Here is a 17612-nt window from a genome sequence, read left to right as displayed (position 1 = left end):
TTCCAAGACACCATTCATTAGTTGAACTGCCTTCTGTATTTCTTTATTACATAAGCGTCATGCCATTTTCTTCATTTCCCATGCATGCCTCATTCACTGTAGAATGCAGTAGAAGCGGTTGTTTCTGATGTATCTTACTGAATGTACCTGATGTATTAGATTATTTATTGACTTACTAGTGATTGCTACTTCAACCCTGATATGTCACATCTCACACAGGTGTGGCTTTTCTGTTTAAACCCCTATAAAAGATGATATTTTGGGGATTGTTGTAGACTTTCTTTGACTTTCTATGACTAACTTTTCAGACTCTATGCTAGTCTGTCATTTGATTTATTCCTAAATCGCTTCTGTCTTTCCTTTGAAGGCAGACTCCATGTTGGCCCACTTACTGAAGTATGTTTAGTTCTGTCTGCTTGCCTTCTTGGGAGGTAGACTATTTGAGTTTGAGTTACTATTGAGACATTGCTTTCCATAATGATCTTAATGTTGAATAAAACTATAAGGTTTAACTTGGAAATCTTACATAACTTTATTGGATTAGACTCAGTCTTATGAAGACTAAGATAGTCCCTATCCTACGCATCAACCCTCTTAAATATTGTAAATAAAGCATCAACACTGGAAAAAATAACAAGGTTGGTTATAGACTATTGTACCATTAACGGGGCAATACTTCCTCACCATATTAAAAGTTTTGATGAGAGGATGTTCAGCTTCCCTGAATGCAAGTGGTTTTTTTTGTGCTGGATTTAAGGAATGTTATTTTTTTTTATCAAACAATCACTCCTTCTGGAGCTAAGGTAAATTAGCACCTTATTTTTTATTCCAAACTTTCTCTTGCACATTCTCTCCCACAAAACATGTTTTTTTGTAATGTGTAAATCATTACCTTTGCTTTCTTATTAGTACGTGGTACTTCACAGACCTTTTTTTTACCAATTACATCTGCCTTATTACACATGGCGGCTGTCTGTCTTTGCTATTTAATTAAAAGATTTCTTGAATGAACATGTTGGACCTTTTAATGGTTGATAGCTCAATGAGCTGAATAGCCATGTAGGTATTTAGATATCATTCTAAATACTAAACAGCCCACTCTCTGCATTGTATTCCATTTGAATTTGCTTTATTAGTATTTTAATATAATTCTCCAAAGACAAGTAATTCCACATTGATACTCACACCGTCATGACTCAGCATCGTCCCCTTGGGTGCACCAGTTGTCCCTGAGGTGTAGATCAGAGTGCAGCACTGGTTAACTTTCTGGGAGGCAATGATGTCATCAAGTTCAGAATCAGGAATTTCGGATCCCAGCTGCATAAACTCCACCCACTGCGGATAAAAAGATTCAGTGTATCAGAAAATTTAAAGCCATGAGCCAACCCTGTCGTTCAGATTGCAAAATGAAACGGATGAAAGAATGCTTTGACTAGGATACTCAGAGGGACACAAAGGCAGGAGTTCAAGTCATACCCTTACTAGCTGTTACATGAGCAAGTAATACAGAAGGCAATCACTAGAATGAAAATATAACATGGAGAGAGAAATCAAAGAGAAAGCAAGAAATGAAGGACTCACAATAGGACTGCTGGCCACAGTCCACTCAAAGAAGAAACAAATATAAAAATCACTGGACTCTTACTGTGTACTGGCAGGGTAGCACCCAACCATTGTTCTGGATCTCAGCCAGCAACTGGAATAGTTTTAAGCTTGAGACATTGCTTTGATTCCTCTTTAGTGACAGCCTATTCTAAGATGGCCACAAAAAACAAACACCATTCAAAGATGGCCACCAACCACAATTTCAGTATGATCAGCCCCTTCCTGTGAGGCAATTCCCTTTTCTGGGTCAAGCCCATTCCAGTTAAGAGGCCATCAAGTGGTCCAGGTCTGGGCCCAGTCTCTTCCTGTCATGTGGTTCCTGTTCTGAGAACACCATTCCTGTCAGTTGGATGATGTTCCGTCACTAGATAAATGGCCTCTGGTCAGTATACCAGTGCATCACAACTCCTCTAGCTTGCTCCTGCCATTTCAGTTAGAAGGATGAGCACAGATCATGTTTTTGAATGGCCATCAAACGCCAACCTTCCACATTATCATCGAAAGTGATATATATGACTGGACTGTTCCACAGGGCAACATATGAGGAACAAGAGCAGGGGGTGTGCTCTTTGAGACTATCTTCAAATAATGGCATTATCATTGAAGAAGGCTCTGACTCCAAGATGGTTGACACATTCAGCTGAAAGTTTGCTGATAACAGTTCTGAAGGTCACGAGTTTGAATCCTGGCAAAGGAGACTTATTCTTCTATTCTTCTGAGTTGGGTAAACTGAGAACCATAAATTAGGTAATATTACGTTTTGTTATTCATAGCTCTTAGAAAAGACCAATGACCAATAGGTAATGCAATATTAACAAATAAATATTTTTATTGTTTACTAGTCATGATGCTTGTTTGCCAGTGATAAACATTAGGGTGAAAGATGTAAGGTTTCCCCTTCAGGAAAGATATACTGGAGGACAGCTGAAACTGTGTGGTTATCTAAAGTACAGAATGGCGTTTGAGGTATTTTATTCCTCTTTCATGGAAGTAGAAGTTCTCACCAAAGAGATACAGATGAAGTTTAAGATGCAGAGTTAGGCTGTGAGACAGGCTGATTATGATTGGAGTACATCATTAACACAACCTAAAATCCTGTCTTTGTTTTTTGTTGCTGTATGGACAAACGTCCTTCTTTGACTGTGCCAATGTCTAATTTCTGCTTTTTTTCCTTTTGTCCGTGAAGCCTCCCCCTATATTTTTCCTTTATAAGTTGAATTTATCGGATGCCTAATTCCAAGCCTTGCCCCCAAAGTGTGCACATCTCACGAATGATGATCCATATGCACTTTTTGTAGTCCACACCAAGGTGATTACCACTCACTTCCCTGTACAAATTATAAGTCTAACTCATTCAGGCTTAATTTTTTAATGCATTGGAATTTTTCTGAACATTATCCAGATTACATTTGCACATTTACCATTCTCGTTGTGAACATCAGAGCAATTGTGGGTGGAAGGGAGATTATGACCACCTTTGGTGCCCTTGTCCTTAGAGTTACTCTTAACTCACTGTGAATATATTTTTGTGTAAAAGCTGCATGTAAGACGGAAGATGACTGATGCCAGGAGGGAAACAATATGGGCAGTCCAAACCACAGGTCTCCTTCCTACCTCTTGCTCCTTTTCCTTAGGGCCTGTTTGCAAGGAATACCAAATATTGTCTGCCTGAGTTAGGACCTCTAAGTAGTGCCTGCCAACTGTCTCCCATACTCTTCACTTCACTTCTTTCATAAGATGTTCAAGTGAGAGGCCTTCGAGTGCCTCACACTCTCTCCTCAAACGCATTCAAGGACCTCCAGTCAGGATTTACCGCTCTCTATTCCTCAGAAACAAGAGTATCATATGCATATAATTTACCAACAGGTCAGTGGGTGCTGCACATCACAACAAAAGCTCTTCCATCTTTCTACTCTTGGACCTGTAACTCGTTTTCTTTGGCATTGTTTTTTATTTAAATATTTTTTTATTTTTGCAAAGGTAAACATCATATCGAGCACCACACATGCACCCAAATAAGGACAAACCCGGGAAAAGCAAGCCCCCCCACAGACGTCAGAAAGCCGATGCACACTGCATAAAAAGCAAGAACAAGAGACAATGGCTGAATCCTACAAACAGTTATCTGGTCAACACCCTTGGTGTCACCAGGCATTGGCTATCCGATATAACAGAGAGCTATTTGGCCTCTTCCCCCAGAGGCCCCAGGGAGTAATAACTGAGCCAACTGCCCCATACCCTGAAGACTTTTGGGGGGGGCAAACCCTACAAGCACTGTACGTTTCTCTGCCGCCATATAGTTATCCATACCCCATCTACACTCAAGCACTGTCAGGGTTTCATTAGCCCCCAATACCTGGCTATATTCCTCTTAACCACTACCAGAACTAGTCCACAAAACAGTACTTTGGCTTGAGGGAGATCCACATCATTAGGGATGCCCAGAAGAATAAACTTTGGCTTGGGTGGGATAGTTGCCATTCCTTTAACATTGTCAATCATCCTCTAATACTCTCCTTTCTTGAATCAGTAAGCACTTCTGGCCTAGCTTCCAACTGGTACACATCCTGTCTCTTAACCAAAGGGAAGAGGCGAGGAGAGAATTTAGAGTACACCACCCTAATGACAATGACCAACAACAGGTACTCTAGGGGAGCACAAAAGCCCAACCCCCATGGCAGTAGATTAAATACCCGCATACCATGGACCTCCATCCAGAACTGATTAGCCTTCTTGACAGTGGTCTCTTCCAGGCTCTTGACATCGTATTTGGTCAGGTTTTACTAATGATACAGAGTTTCCTTTTTTTCCCAAAAAGCTTTTCCCAAAACTCTTACTTGCCCTTCACATCTCAGAAGTGCTAAAACCATTGGACACCCGAAATCCATGAATGGGAAGGATTATCTTTGGTGATGCTTCATTGAGCCACTAGGAAACAGGGAGCTACCATTCCCAAGATTATACACTTGATCTCAGGTTTCCAGGAGTGTCAGAAGCAACAATTCTCTTCCAAACCACCATGCCCAGTGAATAGTTTGCAATGGGGGTAACGTTATCCAGCATTCAATATGTGACACATACCTTCATCCATTTCATGCTGGTGTAATGAGCTCTGCTTATGCTGACTTCCAAAGCAGGGGGAGGTGCAAGATGGAAGCTGTTGTGGTTCCATTCTGATAAGCTTCCATGCTCTCAATTATTACCTGGTTTTGCAATTAATGATCTACAGAAGACTCCAACAACCTTGAACCAGCACCTATTTACACTCAGGTCTTTACAATTGCATACTGATTGGATTTTTGTTGTTTTGGTCTTGATTTATTTATTACATTTTGGTCTATTTTCTAAGCTGGTGTGGGATTTTTCTGGTGTCGCGTTTTCACTTTTTTGCTGTTTGAAGTGCTGCTTAAATGCTTTACACATTGCCTCTAAATTAAGCCTAACTGCTCTGTGCAAGCTACCGGAGGGTTGGGCACACTGTGACAAGGATTGTGGTTGCTGCTTCAGCAGGGTTTCATTCCCCTCAACCAGAAACCTAATTTCTTAGAACGAGGCAGAAGCCTTACAACCCTCTGCAAATAAAATAAAAAATAAGCAACAAAAAATGCTGGACTGATCGCTAAAAGTTAGTGTGGAGATGGTACCCATTATTTGTGGTTTGCCCAATGTTGCCTCTGATCCTAGCATTCCTGTACCCCTGCCTACGAGGAAATGTCCCTGTATCCCGATGCCCAGCCTAGCCCTAAGCATCCATCAACACAGATCCGCTGCAATAAAATATAATTTTACAGAGTGATCTCTACAAGGACTGATCCTTCCTTTGCATAATCAGAGACCCAGAAATACTTCTGTAATGCACTGTTAGCACCCTGGAAGCAGTAGACATTAAGCCCCTGAATGAGCATCCCTCTACTAATACTACAAACTCTCACTAAATATAGTATCAAAGCTTGTCTATTTTAGGCCTGCAAATTTCTCTTTGTAGAAGTACCAGGGTGCAAGATTCATGAACACTCTGCAGCTAGGCCCACGTCCGCCTCCACTGTCTAAGCTGAAGCTACCAAGAACACATTTTGTGGCACAGCCGGGTTAAATGGTCAGAGTCACTGCTCTCAGTTAATGAATAATCTATACCTCTGACTGGCCACGACATCAAACCATTTCTTGGATAGTGTTTTGGGGGCTGCCCAGAGATTACCTTTACTTCCTGTTAACCTTCCCCACCAATACATGCAAAGTAAAAAATAATCTGACTAAAGTCCCCTACACATCAATCTGAAGCCAGTTCCTTGGGTCAAGGCTGGGTTTGTAACTGACTGCAAGGAAGCAGGTGAATGACATCTGGAGAGAGTGGATGATACATGAAAAAGGTTTCATCTGAGCAATCACAAAGTTGTGCATATGCTATAAATCTGGAGAGGTTTATATTCACACAGGCAGACTTATTTTTTCATTTTTGTGCAGGGGAGTGGGAGGCAGCATTTTATCTGTGTCTGTGGGAGGGTCTGGATAATCTGAACTTAGAGCAATATGCAGTAGGATGAAGGTATGGACTTGCAGCTTTGAACCTATTTCTCATGGCATGGTAATGCAGCTTAGAATGCACACGGGGGCAGTTCAAGCCTTGGCAGGGACTACTTCAGTAGTTGTTTACAGATTGTACGACTGGGTACATTAAACTACTTAATGCCACTTAATACCACTCAACCAGCAAGGTGTGTGACACTTCAGATACCGGCTCAATCAAAAGAATATAAAGCTATGCTGCCCATCCATCCAACAAACTTCCTTTTTGGTGCTCAGCTAAGCATTATATTTATGGGATAAGTGGTTGTGGGTTATCTGCTAGTTTGTTGCTGATCTGTTGCATCTGCTTACCTATGCTTCAGATCTGATCAGTACCTAATCTAGACACATAACAAACACCCTGAACTGCCTAGACTTCTCAGTGTCACTGTCCCCCATCGCCATGATTCTCCATGCCAGTAAGCTAGCCAAGTCAGATCTGTTGCATCTGCTTACCTATGCTTCAGATCTGATCAGTACCTAATCTAGAGACATAACAAACACCCTGAACTGCCTAGACTTCTCAGTGTCACTGTCCCCCATCGCCATGATTCTCCATGCCAGCAAGCTAGCCAAGTCAGATCTGTTGCATCTGCTTACCTATGCTTCAGATCTGATCAGTACCTAATCTAGACACATAACAAACACCCTGAACTGCCTAGACTTCTCAGTGTCACTGTCCCCCATCGCCATGATTCTCCATGCCAGCAAGCTAGCCAAGTCAGATCTGTTGCATCTGCTTACCTATGCTTCAGATCTGATCAGTACCTAATCTAGACACATAACAAATACCCTGAACTGCCTAGACTTCTCAGTGTCACTGTCCCCCATCGCCATGATTCTCCATGCCAGCAAGCTAGCCAAGTCAGATCTGTTGCATCTGCTTACCTATGCTTCAGATCTGATCAGTACCTAATCTAGACACATAACAAACACCCTGAACTGCCTAGACTTCTCAGTGTCACTGTCCCCCATCGCCATGATTCTCCATGCCAGCAAGCTAGCCAAGTCAGATCTGTTGCATCTGCTTACCTATGCTTCAGATCTGATCAGTACCTAATCTAGACACATAACAAACACCCTGAACTGCCTAGACTTCTCAGTGTCACTGTCCCCCATCGCCATGATTCTCCATGCCAGCAAGCTAGCCAAGTCAGATCTGTTGCATCTGCTTACCTATGCTTCAGATCTGATCAGTACCTAATCTAGAGACATAACAAACACCCTGAACTGCCTAGACTTCTCAGTGTCACTGTCCCCCATCGCCATGATTCTCCATGCCAGCAAGCTAGCCAAGTCAGATCTGTTGCATCTGCTTACCTATGCCTCAGATCTGATCAGTACCTAATCTAGACACATAACAAACACCCTGAACTGCCTAGACTTCTCAGTGTCACTGTCCCCCATCGCCATGATTCTCCATGCCAGCAAGCTAGCCAAGTCAGATCTGTTGCATCTGCTTACCTATGCCTCAGATCTGATCAGTACCTAATCTAGACACATAACAAACACCCTGAACTGCCTAGACTTCTCAGTGTCACTGTCCCCCATCGCCATGATTCTCCATGCCAGCAAGCTAGCCAAGTCAGATCTGTTGCATCTGCTTACCTATGCCTCAGATCTGATCAGTACCTAATCTAGACACATAACAAACACCCTGAACTGCCTAGACTTCTCAGTGTCACTGTCCCCCATCGCCATGATTCTCCATGCCAGCAAGCTAGCCAAGTCAGATCTGTTGCATCTGCTTACCTATGCTTCAGATCTGATCAGTACCTAATCTAGAGACATAACAAACACCCTGAACTGCCTAGACTTCTCAGTGTCACTGTCCCCCATCGCCATGATTCTCCATGCCAGCAAGCTAGCCAAGTCAGATCTGTTGCATCTGCTTACCTATGCTTCAGATCTGATCAGTACCTAATCTAGACACATAACAAACACCCTGAACTGCCTAGACTTCTCAGTGTCACTGTCCCCCATCGCCATGATTCTCCATGCCAGCAAGCTAGCCAAGTCAGATCTGTTGCATCTGCTTACCTATGCTTCAGATCTGATCAGTACCTAATCTAGACACATAACAAACACCCTGAACTGCCTAGACTTCTCAGTGTCACTGTCCCCCATCGCCATGATTCTCCATGCCAGCAAGCTAGCCAAGTCAGATCTGTTGCATCTGCTTACCTATGCTTCAGATCTGATCAGTACCTAATCTAGACACATAACAAACACCCTGAACTGCCTAGACTTCTCAGTGTCACTGTCCCCCATCGCCATGATTCTCCATGCCAGCAAGCTAGCCAAGTCAGATCTGTTGCATCTGCTTACCTATGCTTCAGATCTGATCAGTACCTAATCTAGAGACATAACAAACACCCTGAACTGCCTAGACTTCTCAGTGTCACTGTCCCCCATCGCCATGATTCTCCATGCCAGCAAGCTAGCCAAGTCAGATCTGTTGCATCTGCTTACCTATGCTTCAGATCTGATCAGTACCTAATCTAGAGACATAACAAACACCCTGAACTGCCTAGACTTCTCAGTGTCACTGTCCCCCATCGCCATGATTCTCCATGCCAGCAAGCTAGCCAAGTCAGATCTGTTGCATCTGCTTACCTATGCTTCAGATCTGATCAGTACCTAATCTAGACACATAACAAACACCCTGAACTGCCTAGACTTCTCAGTGTCACTGTCCCCCATCGCCATGATTCTCCATGCCAGCAAGCTAGCCAAGTCAGATCTGTTGCATCTGCTTACCTATGCTTCAGATCTGATCAGTACCTAATCTAGACACATAACAAACACCCTGAACTGCCTAGACTTCTCAGTGTCACTGTCCCCCATCGCCATGATTCTCCATGCCAGCAAGCTAGCCAAGTCAGATCTGTTGCATCTGCTTACCTATGCCTCAGATCTGATCAGTACCTAATCTAGACACATAACAAACACCCTGAACTGCCTAGACTTCTCAGTGTCACTGTCCCCCATCGCCATGATTCTCCATGCCAGCAAGCTAGCCAAGTCAGATCTGTTGCATCTGCTTACCTATGCCTCAGATCTGATCAGTACCTAATCTAGACACATAACAAACACCCTGAACTGCCTAGACTTCTCAGTGTCACTGTCCCCCATCGCCATGATTCTCCATGCCAGCAAGCTAGCCAAGTCAGATCTGTTGCATCTGCTTACCTATGCCTCAGATCTGATCAGTACCTAATCTAGACACATAACAAACACCCTGAACTGCCTAGACTTCTCAGTGTCACTGTCCCCCATCGCCATGATTCTCCATGCCAGCAAGCTAGCCAAGTCAGATCTGTTGCATCTGCTTACCTATGCCTCAGATCTGATCAGTACCTAATCTAGACACATAACAAACACCCTGAACTGCCTAGACTTCTCAGTGTCACTGTCCCCCATCGCCATGATTCTCCATGCCAGCAAGCTAGCCAAGTCAGATCTGTTGCATCTGCTTACCTATGCCTCAGATCTGATCAGTACCTAATCTAGACACATAACAAACACCCTGAACTGCCTAGACTTCTCAGTGTCACTGTCCCCCATCGCCATGATTCTCCATGCCAGCAAGCTAGCCAAGTCAGATCTGTTGCATCTGCTTACCTATGCTTCAGATCTGATCAGTACCTAATCTAGAGACATAACAAACACCCTGAACTGCCTAGACTTCTCAGTGTCACTGTCCCCCATCGCCATGATTCTCCATGCCAGCAAGCTAGCCAAGTCAGATCTGTTGCATCTGCTTACCTATGCTTCAGATCTGATCAGTACCTAATCTAAACACATAACAAACACCCTGAACTGCCTAGACTTCTCAGTGTCACTGTCCCCCATCGCCATGATTCTCCATGCCAGCAAGCTAGCCAAGTCAGATCTGTTGCATCTGCTTACCTATGCTTCAGATCTGATCAGTACCTAATCTAGACACATAACAAACACCCTGAACTGCCTAGACTTCTCAGTGTCACTGTCCCCCATCGCCATGATTCTCCATGCCAGCAAGCTAGCCAAGTCAGATCTGTTGCATCTGCTTACCTATGCTTCAGATCTGATCAGTACCTAATCTAGAGACATAACAAACACCCTGAACTGCCTAGACTTCTCAGTGTCACTGTCCCCCATCGCCATGATTCTCCATGCCAGCAAGCTAGCCAAGTCAGATCTGTTGCATCTGCTTACCTATGCTTCAGATCTGATCAGTACCTAATCTAGAGACATAACAAACACCCTGAACTGCCTAGACTTCTCAGTGTCACTGTCCCCCATCGCCATGATTCTCCATGCCAGCAAGCTAGCCAAGTCAGATCTGTTGCATCTGCTTACCTATGCTTCAGATCTGATCAGTACCTAATCTAGAGACATAACAAACACCCTGAACTGCCTAGACTTCTCAGTGTCACTGTCCCCCATCGCCATGATTCTCCATGCCAGCAAGCTAGCCAAGTCAGATCTGTTGCATCTGCTTACCTATGCTTCAGATCTGATCAGTACCTAATCTAGAGACATAACAAACACCCTGAACTGCCTAGACTTCTCAGTGTCACTGTCCCCCATCGCCATGATTCTCCATGCCAGCAAGCTAGCCCAAGTCAGATCTGTTGCATCTGCTTACCTATGCTTCAGATCTGATCAGTACCTAATCTAGAGACATAACAAACACCCTGAACTGCCTAGACTTCTCAGTGTCACTGTCCCCCATCGCCATGATTCTCCATGCCAGTAAGCTAGCCAAGTCAGATCTGTTGCATCTGCTTACCTATGCTTCAGATCTGATCAGTACCTAATCTAGACACATAACAAACACCCTGAACTGCCTAGACTTCTCAGTGTCACTGTCCCCCATCGCCATGATTCTCCATGCCAGCAAGCTAGCCAAGTCAGATCTGTTGCATCTGCTTACCTATGCTTCAGATCTGATCAGTACCTAATCTAGACACATAACAAACACCCTGAACTGCCTAGACTTCTCAGTGTCACTGTCCCCCATCGCCATGATTCTCCATGCCAGCAAGCTAGCCAAGTCAGATCTGTTGCATCTGCTTACCTATGCTTCAGATCTGATCAGTACCTAATCTAGAGACATAACAAACACCCTGAACTGCCTAGACTTCTCAGTGTCACTGTCCCCCATCGCCATGATTCTCCATGCCAGCAAGCTAGCCAAGTCAGATCTGTTGCATCTGCTTACCTATGCTTCAGATCTGATCAGTACCTAATCTAGACACATAACAAACACCCTGAACTGCCTAGACTTCTCAGTGTCACTGTCCCCCATCGCCATGATTCTCCATGCCAGCAAGCTAGCCAAGTCAGATCTGTTGCATCTGCTTACCTATGCTTCAGATCTGATCAGTACCTAATCTAGACACATAACAAACACCCTGAACTGCCTAGACTTCTCAGTGTCACTGTCCCCCATCGCCATGATTCTCCATGCCAGCAAGCTAGCCAAGTCAGATCTGTTGCATCTGCTTACCTATGCTTCAGATCTGATCAGTACCTAATCTAGACACATAACAAACACCCTGAACTGCCTAGACTTCTCAGTGTCACTGTCCCCCATCGCCATGATTCTCCATGCCAGCAAGCTAGCCAAGTCAGATCTGTTGCATCTGCTTACCTATGCTTCAGATCTGATCAGTACCTAATCTAGACACATAACAAACACCCTGAACTGCCTAGACTTCTCAGTGTCACTGTCCCCCATCGCCATGATTCTCCATGCCAGCAAGCTAGCCAAGTCAGATCTGTTGCATCTGCTTACCTATGCTTCAGATCTGATCAGTACCTAATCTAGACACATAACAAACACCCTGAACTGCCTAGACTTCTCAGTGTCACTGTCCCCCATCGCCATGATTCTCCATGCCAGCAAGCTAGCCAAGTCAGATCTGTTGCATCTGCTTACCTATGCTTCAGATCTGATCAGTACCTAATCTAGACACATAACAAACACCCTGAACTGCCTAGACTTCTCAGTGTCACTGTCCCCCATCGCCATGATTCTCCATGCCAGCAAGCTAGCCAAGTCAGATCTGTTGCATCTGCTTACCTATGCTTCAGATCTGATCAGTACCTAATCTAGACACATAACAAACACCCTGAACTGCCTAGACTTCTCAGTGTCACTGTCCCCCATCGCCATGATTCTCCATGCCAGCAAGCTAGCCAAGTCAGATCTGTTGCATCTGCTTACCTATGCTTCAGATCTGATCAGTACCTAATCTAGACACATAACAAACACCCTGAACTGCCTAGACTTCTCAGTGTCACTGTCCCCCATCGCCATGATTCTCCATGCCAGCAAGCTAGCCAAGTCAGATCTGTTGCATCTGCTTACCTATGCTTCAGATCTGATCAGTACCTAATCTAGACACATAACAAACACCCTGAACTGCCTAGACTTCTCAGTGTCACTGTCCCCCATCGCCATGATTCTCCATGCCAGCAAGCTAGCCAAGTCAGATCTGTTGCATCTGCTTACCTATGCTTCAGATCTGATCAGTACCTAATCTAGACACATAACAAACACCCTGAACTGCCTAGACTTCTCAGTGTCACTGTCCCCCATCGCCATGATTCTCCATGCCAGCAAGCTAGCCAAGTCAGATCTGTTGCATCTGCTTACCTATGCTTCAGATCTGATCAGTACCTAATCTAGACACATAACAAACACCCTGAACTGCCTAGACTTCTCAGTGTCACTGTCCCCCATCGCCATGATTCTCCATGCCAGCAAGCTAGCCAAGTCAGATCTGTTGCATCTGCTTACCTATGCTTCAGATCTGATCAGTACCTAATCTAGACACATAACAAACACCCTGAACTGCCTAGACTTCTCAGTGTCACTGTCCCCCATCGCCATGATTCTCCATGCCAGCAAGCTAGCCAAGTCAGATCTGTTGCATCTGCTTACCTATGCTTCAGATCTGATCAGTACCTAATCTAGACACATAACAAACACCCTGAACTGCCTAGACTTCTCAGTGTCACTGTCCCCCATCGCCATGATTCTCCATGCCAGCAAGCTAGCCAAGTCAGATCTGTTGCATCTGCTTACCTATGCTTCAGATCTGATCAGTACCTAATCTAGACACATAACAAACACCCTGAACTGCCTAGACTTCTCAGTGTCACTGTCCCCCATCGCCATGATTCTCCATGCCAGCAAGCTAGCCAAGTCAGATCTGTTGCATCTGCTTACCTATGCTTCAGATCTGATCAGTACCTAATCTAGACACATAACAAACACCCTGAACTGCCTAGACTTCTCAGTGTCACTGTCCCCCATCGCCATGATTCTCCATGCCAGCAAGCTAGCCAAGTCAGATCTGTTGCATCTGCTTACCTATGCTTCAGATCTGATCAGTACCTAATCTAGACACATAACAAACACCCTGAACTGCCTAGACTTCTCAGTGTCACTGTCCCCCATCGCCATGATTCTCCATGCCAGCAAGCTAGCCAAGTCAGATCTGTTGCATCTGCTTACCTATGCTTCAGATCTGATCAGTACCTAATCTAGACACATAACAAACACCCTGAACTGCCTAGACTTCTCAGTGTCACTGTCCCCCATCGCCATGATTCTCCATGCCAGCAAGCTAGCCAAGTCAGATCTGTTGCATCTGCTTACCTATGCTTCAGATCTGATCAGTACCTAATCTAGACACATAACAAACACCCTGAACTGCCTAGACTTCTCAGTGTCACTGTCCCCCATCGCCATGATTCTCCATGCCAGCAAGCTAGCCAAGTCAGATCTGTTGCATCTGCTTACCTATGCTTCAGATCTGATCAGTACCTAATCTAGACACATAACAAACACCCTGAACTGCCTAGACTTCTCAGTGTCACTGTCCCCCATCGCCATGATTCTCCATGCCAGCAAGCTAGCCAAGTCAGATCTGTTGCATCTGCTTACCTATGCTTCAGATCTGATCAGTACCTAATCTAGACACATAACAAACACCCTGAACTGCCTAGACTTCTCAGTGTCACTGTCCCCCATCGCCATGATTCTCCATGCCAGCAAGCTAGCCAAGTCAGATCTGTTGCATCTGCTTACCTATGCTTCAGATCTGATCAGTACCTAATCTAGACACATAACAAACACCCTGAACTGCCTAGACTTCTCAGTGTCACTGTCCCCCATCGCCATGATTCTCCATGCCAGCAAGCTAGCCAAGTCAGATCTGTTGCATCTGCTTACCTATGCTTCAGATCTGATCAGTACCTAATCTAGACACATAACAAACACCCTGAACTGCCTAGACTTCTCAGTGTCACTGTCCCCCATCGCCATGATTCTCCATGCCAGCAAGCTAGCCAAGTCAGATCTGTTGCATCTGCTTACCTATGCTTCAGATCTGATCAGTACCTAATCTAGACACATAACAAACACCCTGAACTGCCTAGACTTCTCAGTGTCACTGTCCCCCATCGCCATGATTCTCCATGCCAGCAAGCTAGCCAAGTCAGATCTGTTGCATCTGCTTACCTATGCTTCAGATCTGATCAGTACCTAATCTAGACACATAACAAACACCCTGAACTGCCTAGACTTCTCAGTGTCACTGTCCCCCATCGCCATGATTCTCCATGCCAGCAAGCTAGCCAAGTCAGATCTGTTGCATCTGCTTACCTATGCTTCAGATCTGATCAGTACCTAATCTAGACACATAACAAACACCCTGAACTGCCTAGACTTCTCAGTGTCACTGTCCCCCATCGCCATGATTCTCCATGCCAGCAAGCTAGCCAAGTCAGATCTGTTGCATCTGCTTACCTATGCTTCAGATCTGATCAGTACCTAATCTAGACACATAACAAACACCCTGAACTGCCTAGACTTCTCAGTGTCACTGTCCCCCATCGCCATGATTCTCCATGCCAGCAAGCTAGCCAAGTCAGATCTGTTGCATCTGCTTACCTATGCTTCAGATCTGATCAGTACCTAATCTAGACACATAACAAACACCCTGAACTGCCTAGACTTCTCAGTGTCACTGTCCCCCATCGCCATGATTCTCCATGCCAGCAAGCTAGCCAAGTCAGATCTGTTGCATCTGCTTACCTATGCTTCAGATCTGATCAGTACCTAATCTAGACACATAACAAACACCCTGAACTGCCTAGACTTCTCAGTGTCACTGTCCCCCATCGCCATGATTCTCCATGCCAGCAAGCTAGCCAAGTCAGATCTGTTGCATCTGCTTACCTATGCTTCAGATCTGATCAGTACCTAATCTAGACACATAACAAACACCCTGAACTGCCTAGACTTCTCAGTGTCACTGTCCCCCATCGCCATGATTCTCCATGCCAGCAAGCTAGCCAAGTCAGATCTGTTGCATCTGCTTACCTATGCTTCAGATCTGATCAGTACCTAATCTAGACACATAACAAACACCCTGAACTGCCTAGACTTCTCAGTGTCACTGTCCCCCATCGCCATGATTCTCCATGCCAGCAAGCTAGCCAAGTCAGATCTGTTGCATCTGCTTACCTATGCTTCAGATCTGATCAGTACCTAATCTAGACACATAACAAACACCCTGAACTGCCTAGACTTCTCAGTGTCACTGTCCCCCATCGCCATGATTCTCCATGCCAGCAAGCTAGCCAAGTCAGATCTGTTGCATCTGCTTACCTATGCTTCAGATCTGATCAGTACCTAATCTAGACACATAACAAACACCCTGAACTGCCTAGACTTCTCAGTGTCACTGTCCCCCATCGCCATGATTCTCCATGCCAGCAAGCTAGCCAAGTCAGATCTGTTGCATCTGCTTACCTATGCTTCAGATCTGATCAGTACCTAATCTAGACACATAACAAACACCCTGAACTGCCTAGACTTCTCAGTGTCACTGTCCCCCATCGCCATGATTCTCCATGCCAGCAAGCTAGCCAAGTCAGATCTGTTGCATCTGCTTACCTATGCTTCAGATCTGATCAGTACCTAATCTAGACACATAACAAACACCCTGAACTGCCTAGACTTCTCAGTGTCACTGTCCCCCATCGCCATGATTCTCCATGCCAGCAAGCTAGCCAAGTCAGATCTGTTGCATCTGCTTACCTATGCTTCAGATCTGATCAGTACCTAATCTAGACACATAACAAACACCCTGAACTGCCTAGACTTCTCAGTGTCACTGTCCCCCATCGCCATGATTCTCCATGCCAGCAAGCTAGCCAAGTCAGATCTGTTGCATCTGCTTACCTATGCTTCAGATCTGATCAGTACCTAATCTAGACACATAACAAACACCCTGAACTGCCTAGACTTCTCAGTGTCACTGTCCCCCATCGCCATGATTCTCCATGCCAGCAAGCTAGCCAAGTCAGATCTGTTGCATCTGCTTACCTATGCTTCAGATCTGATCAGTACCTAATCTAGACACATAACAAACACCCTGAACTGCCTAGACTTCTCAGTGTCACTGTCCCCCATCGCCATGATTCTCCATGCCAGCAAGCTAGCCAAGTCAGATCTGTTGCATCTGCTTACCTATGCTTCAGATCTGATCAGTACCTAATCTAGACACATAACAAACACCCTGAACTGCCTAGACTTCTCAGTGTCACTGTCCCCCATCGCCATGATTCTCCATGCCAGCAAGCTAGCCAAGTCAGATCTGTTGCATCTGCTTACCTATGCTTCAGATCTGATCAGTACCTAATCTAGACACATAACAAACACCCTGAACTGCCTAGACTTCTCAGTGTCACTGTCCCCCATCGCCATGATTCTCCATGCCAGCAAGCTAGCCAAGTCAGATCTGTTGCATCTGCTTACCTATGCTTCAGATCTGATCAGTACCTAATCTAGAGACATAACAAACACCCTGAACTGCCTAGACTTCTCAGTGTCACTGTCCCCCATCGCCATGATTCTCCATGCCAGCAAGCTAGCCAAGTCAGATCTGTTGCATCTGCTTACCTATGCTTCAGATCTGATCAGTACCTAATCTAGAGACATAACAAACACCCTGAACTGCCTAGACTTCTCAGTGTCACTGTCCCCCATCGCCATGATTCTCCATGCCAGCAAGCTAGCCAAGTCAGATCTGTTGCATCTGCTTACCTATGCTTCAGATCTGATCAGTACCTAATCTAGACACATAACAAACACCCTGAACTGCCTAGACTTCTCAGTGTCACTGTCCCCCATCGCCATGATTCTCCATGCCAGCAAGCTAGCCAAGTCAGATCTGTTGCATCTGCTTACCTATGCTTCAGATCTGATCAGTACCTAATCTAGACACATAACAAACACCCTGAACTGCCTAGACTTCTCAGTGTCACTGTCCCCCATCGCCATGATTCTCCATGCCAGCAAGCTAGCCAAGTCAGATCTGTTGCATCTGCTTACCTATGCTTCAGATCTGATCAGTACCTAATCTAGACACATA

At 45.0% G+C, this 17612-nt stretch overlaps 1 protein-coding gene across 2 annotated transcripts in view; it reads right to left on the bottom strand.

Annotated features, from left to right (window-relative positions):
- Positions 1–17612, bottom strand: part of LOC138251872 (long-chain-fatty-acid--CoA ligase ACSBG2-like) — a 327149-nt gene that overhangs the window by 170843 nt on the left and 138694 nt on the right. For both annotated transcript variants that reach the window (XM_069205686.1, XM_069205687.1), the window contains exon 6: positions 1186–1335. In XM_069205686.1, the coding sequence (XP_069061787.1) occupies positions 1186–1335 (150 nt within the window). The remainder of the gene's footprint in view (positions 1–1185; positions 1336–17612) is intronic.

This window comes from Pleurodeles waltl, chromosome 1_2, assembly GCF_031143425.1.
Source record: "Pleurodeles waltl isolate 20211129_DDA chromosome 1_2, aPleWal1.hap1.20221129, whole genome shotgun sequence".
Lineage (NCBI taxonomy): Eukaryota > Metazoa > Chordata > Amphibia > Caudata > Salamandridae > Pleurodeles > Pleurodeles waltl.
This window is presented reverse-complemented; position numbering and strand designations above follow the sequence as displayed.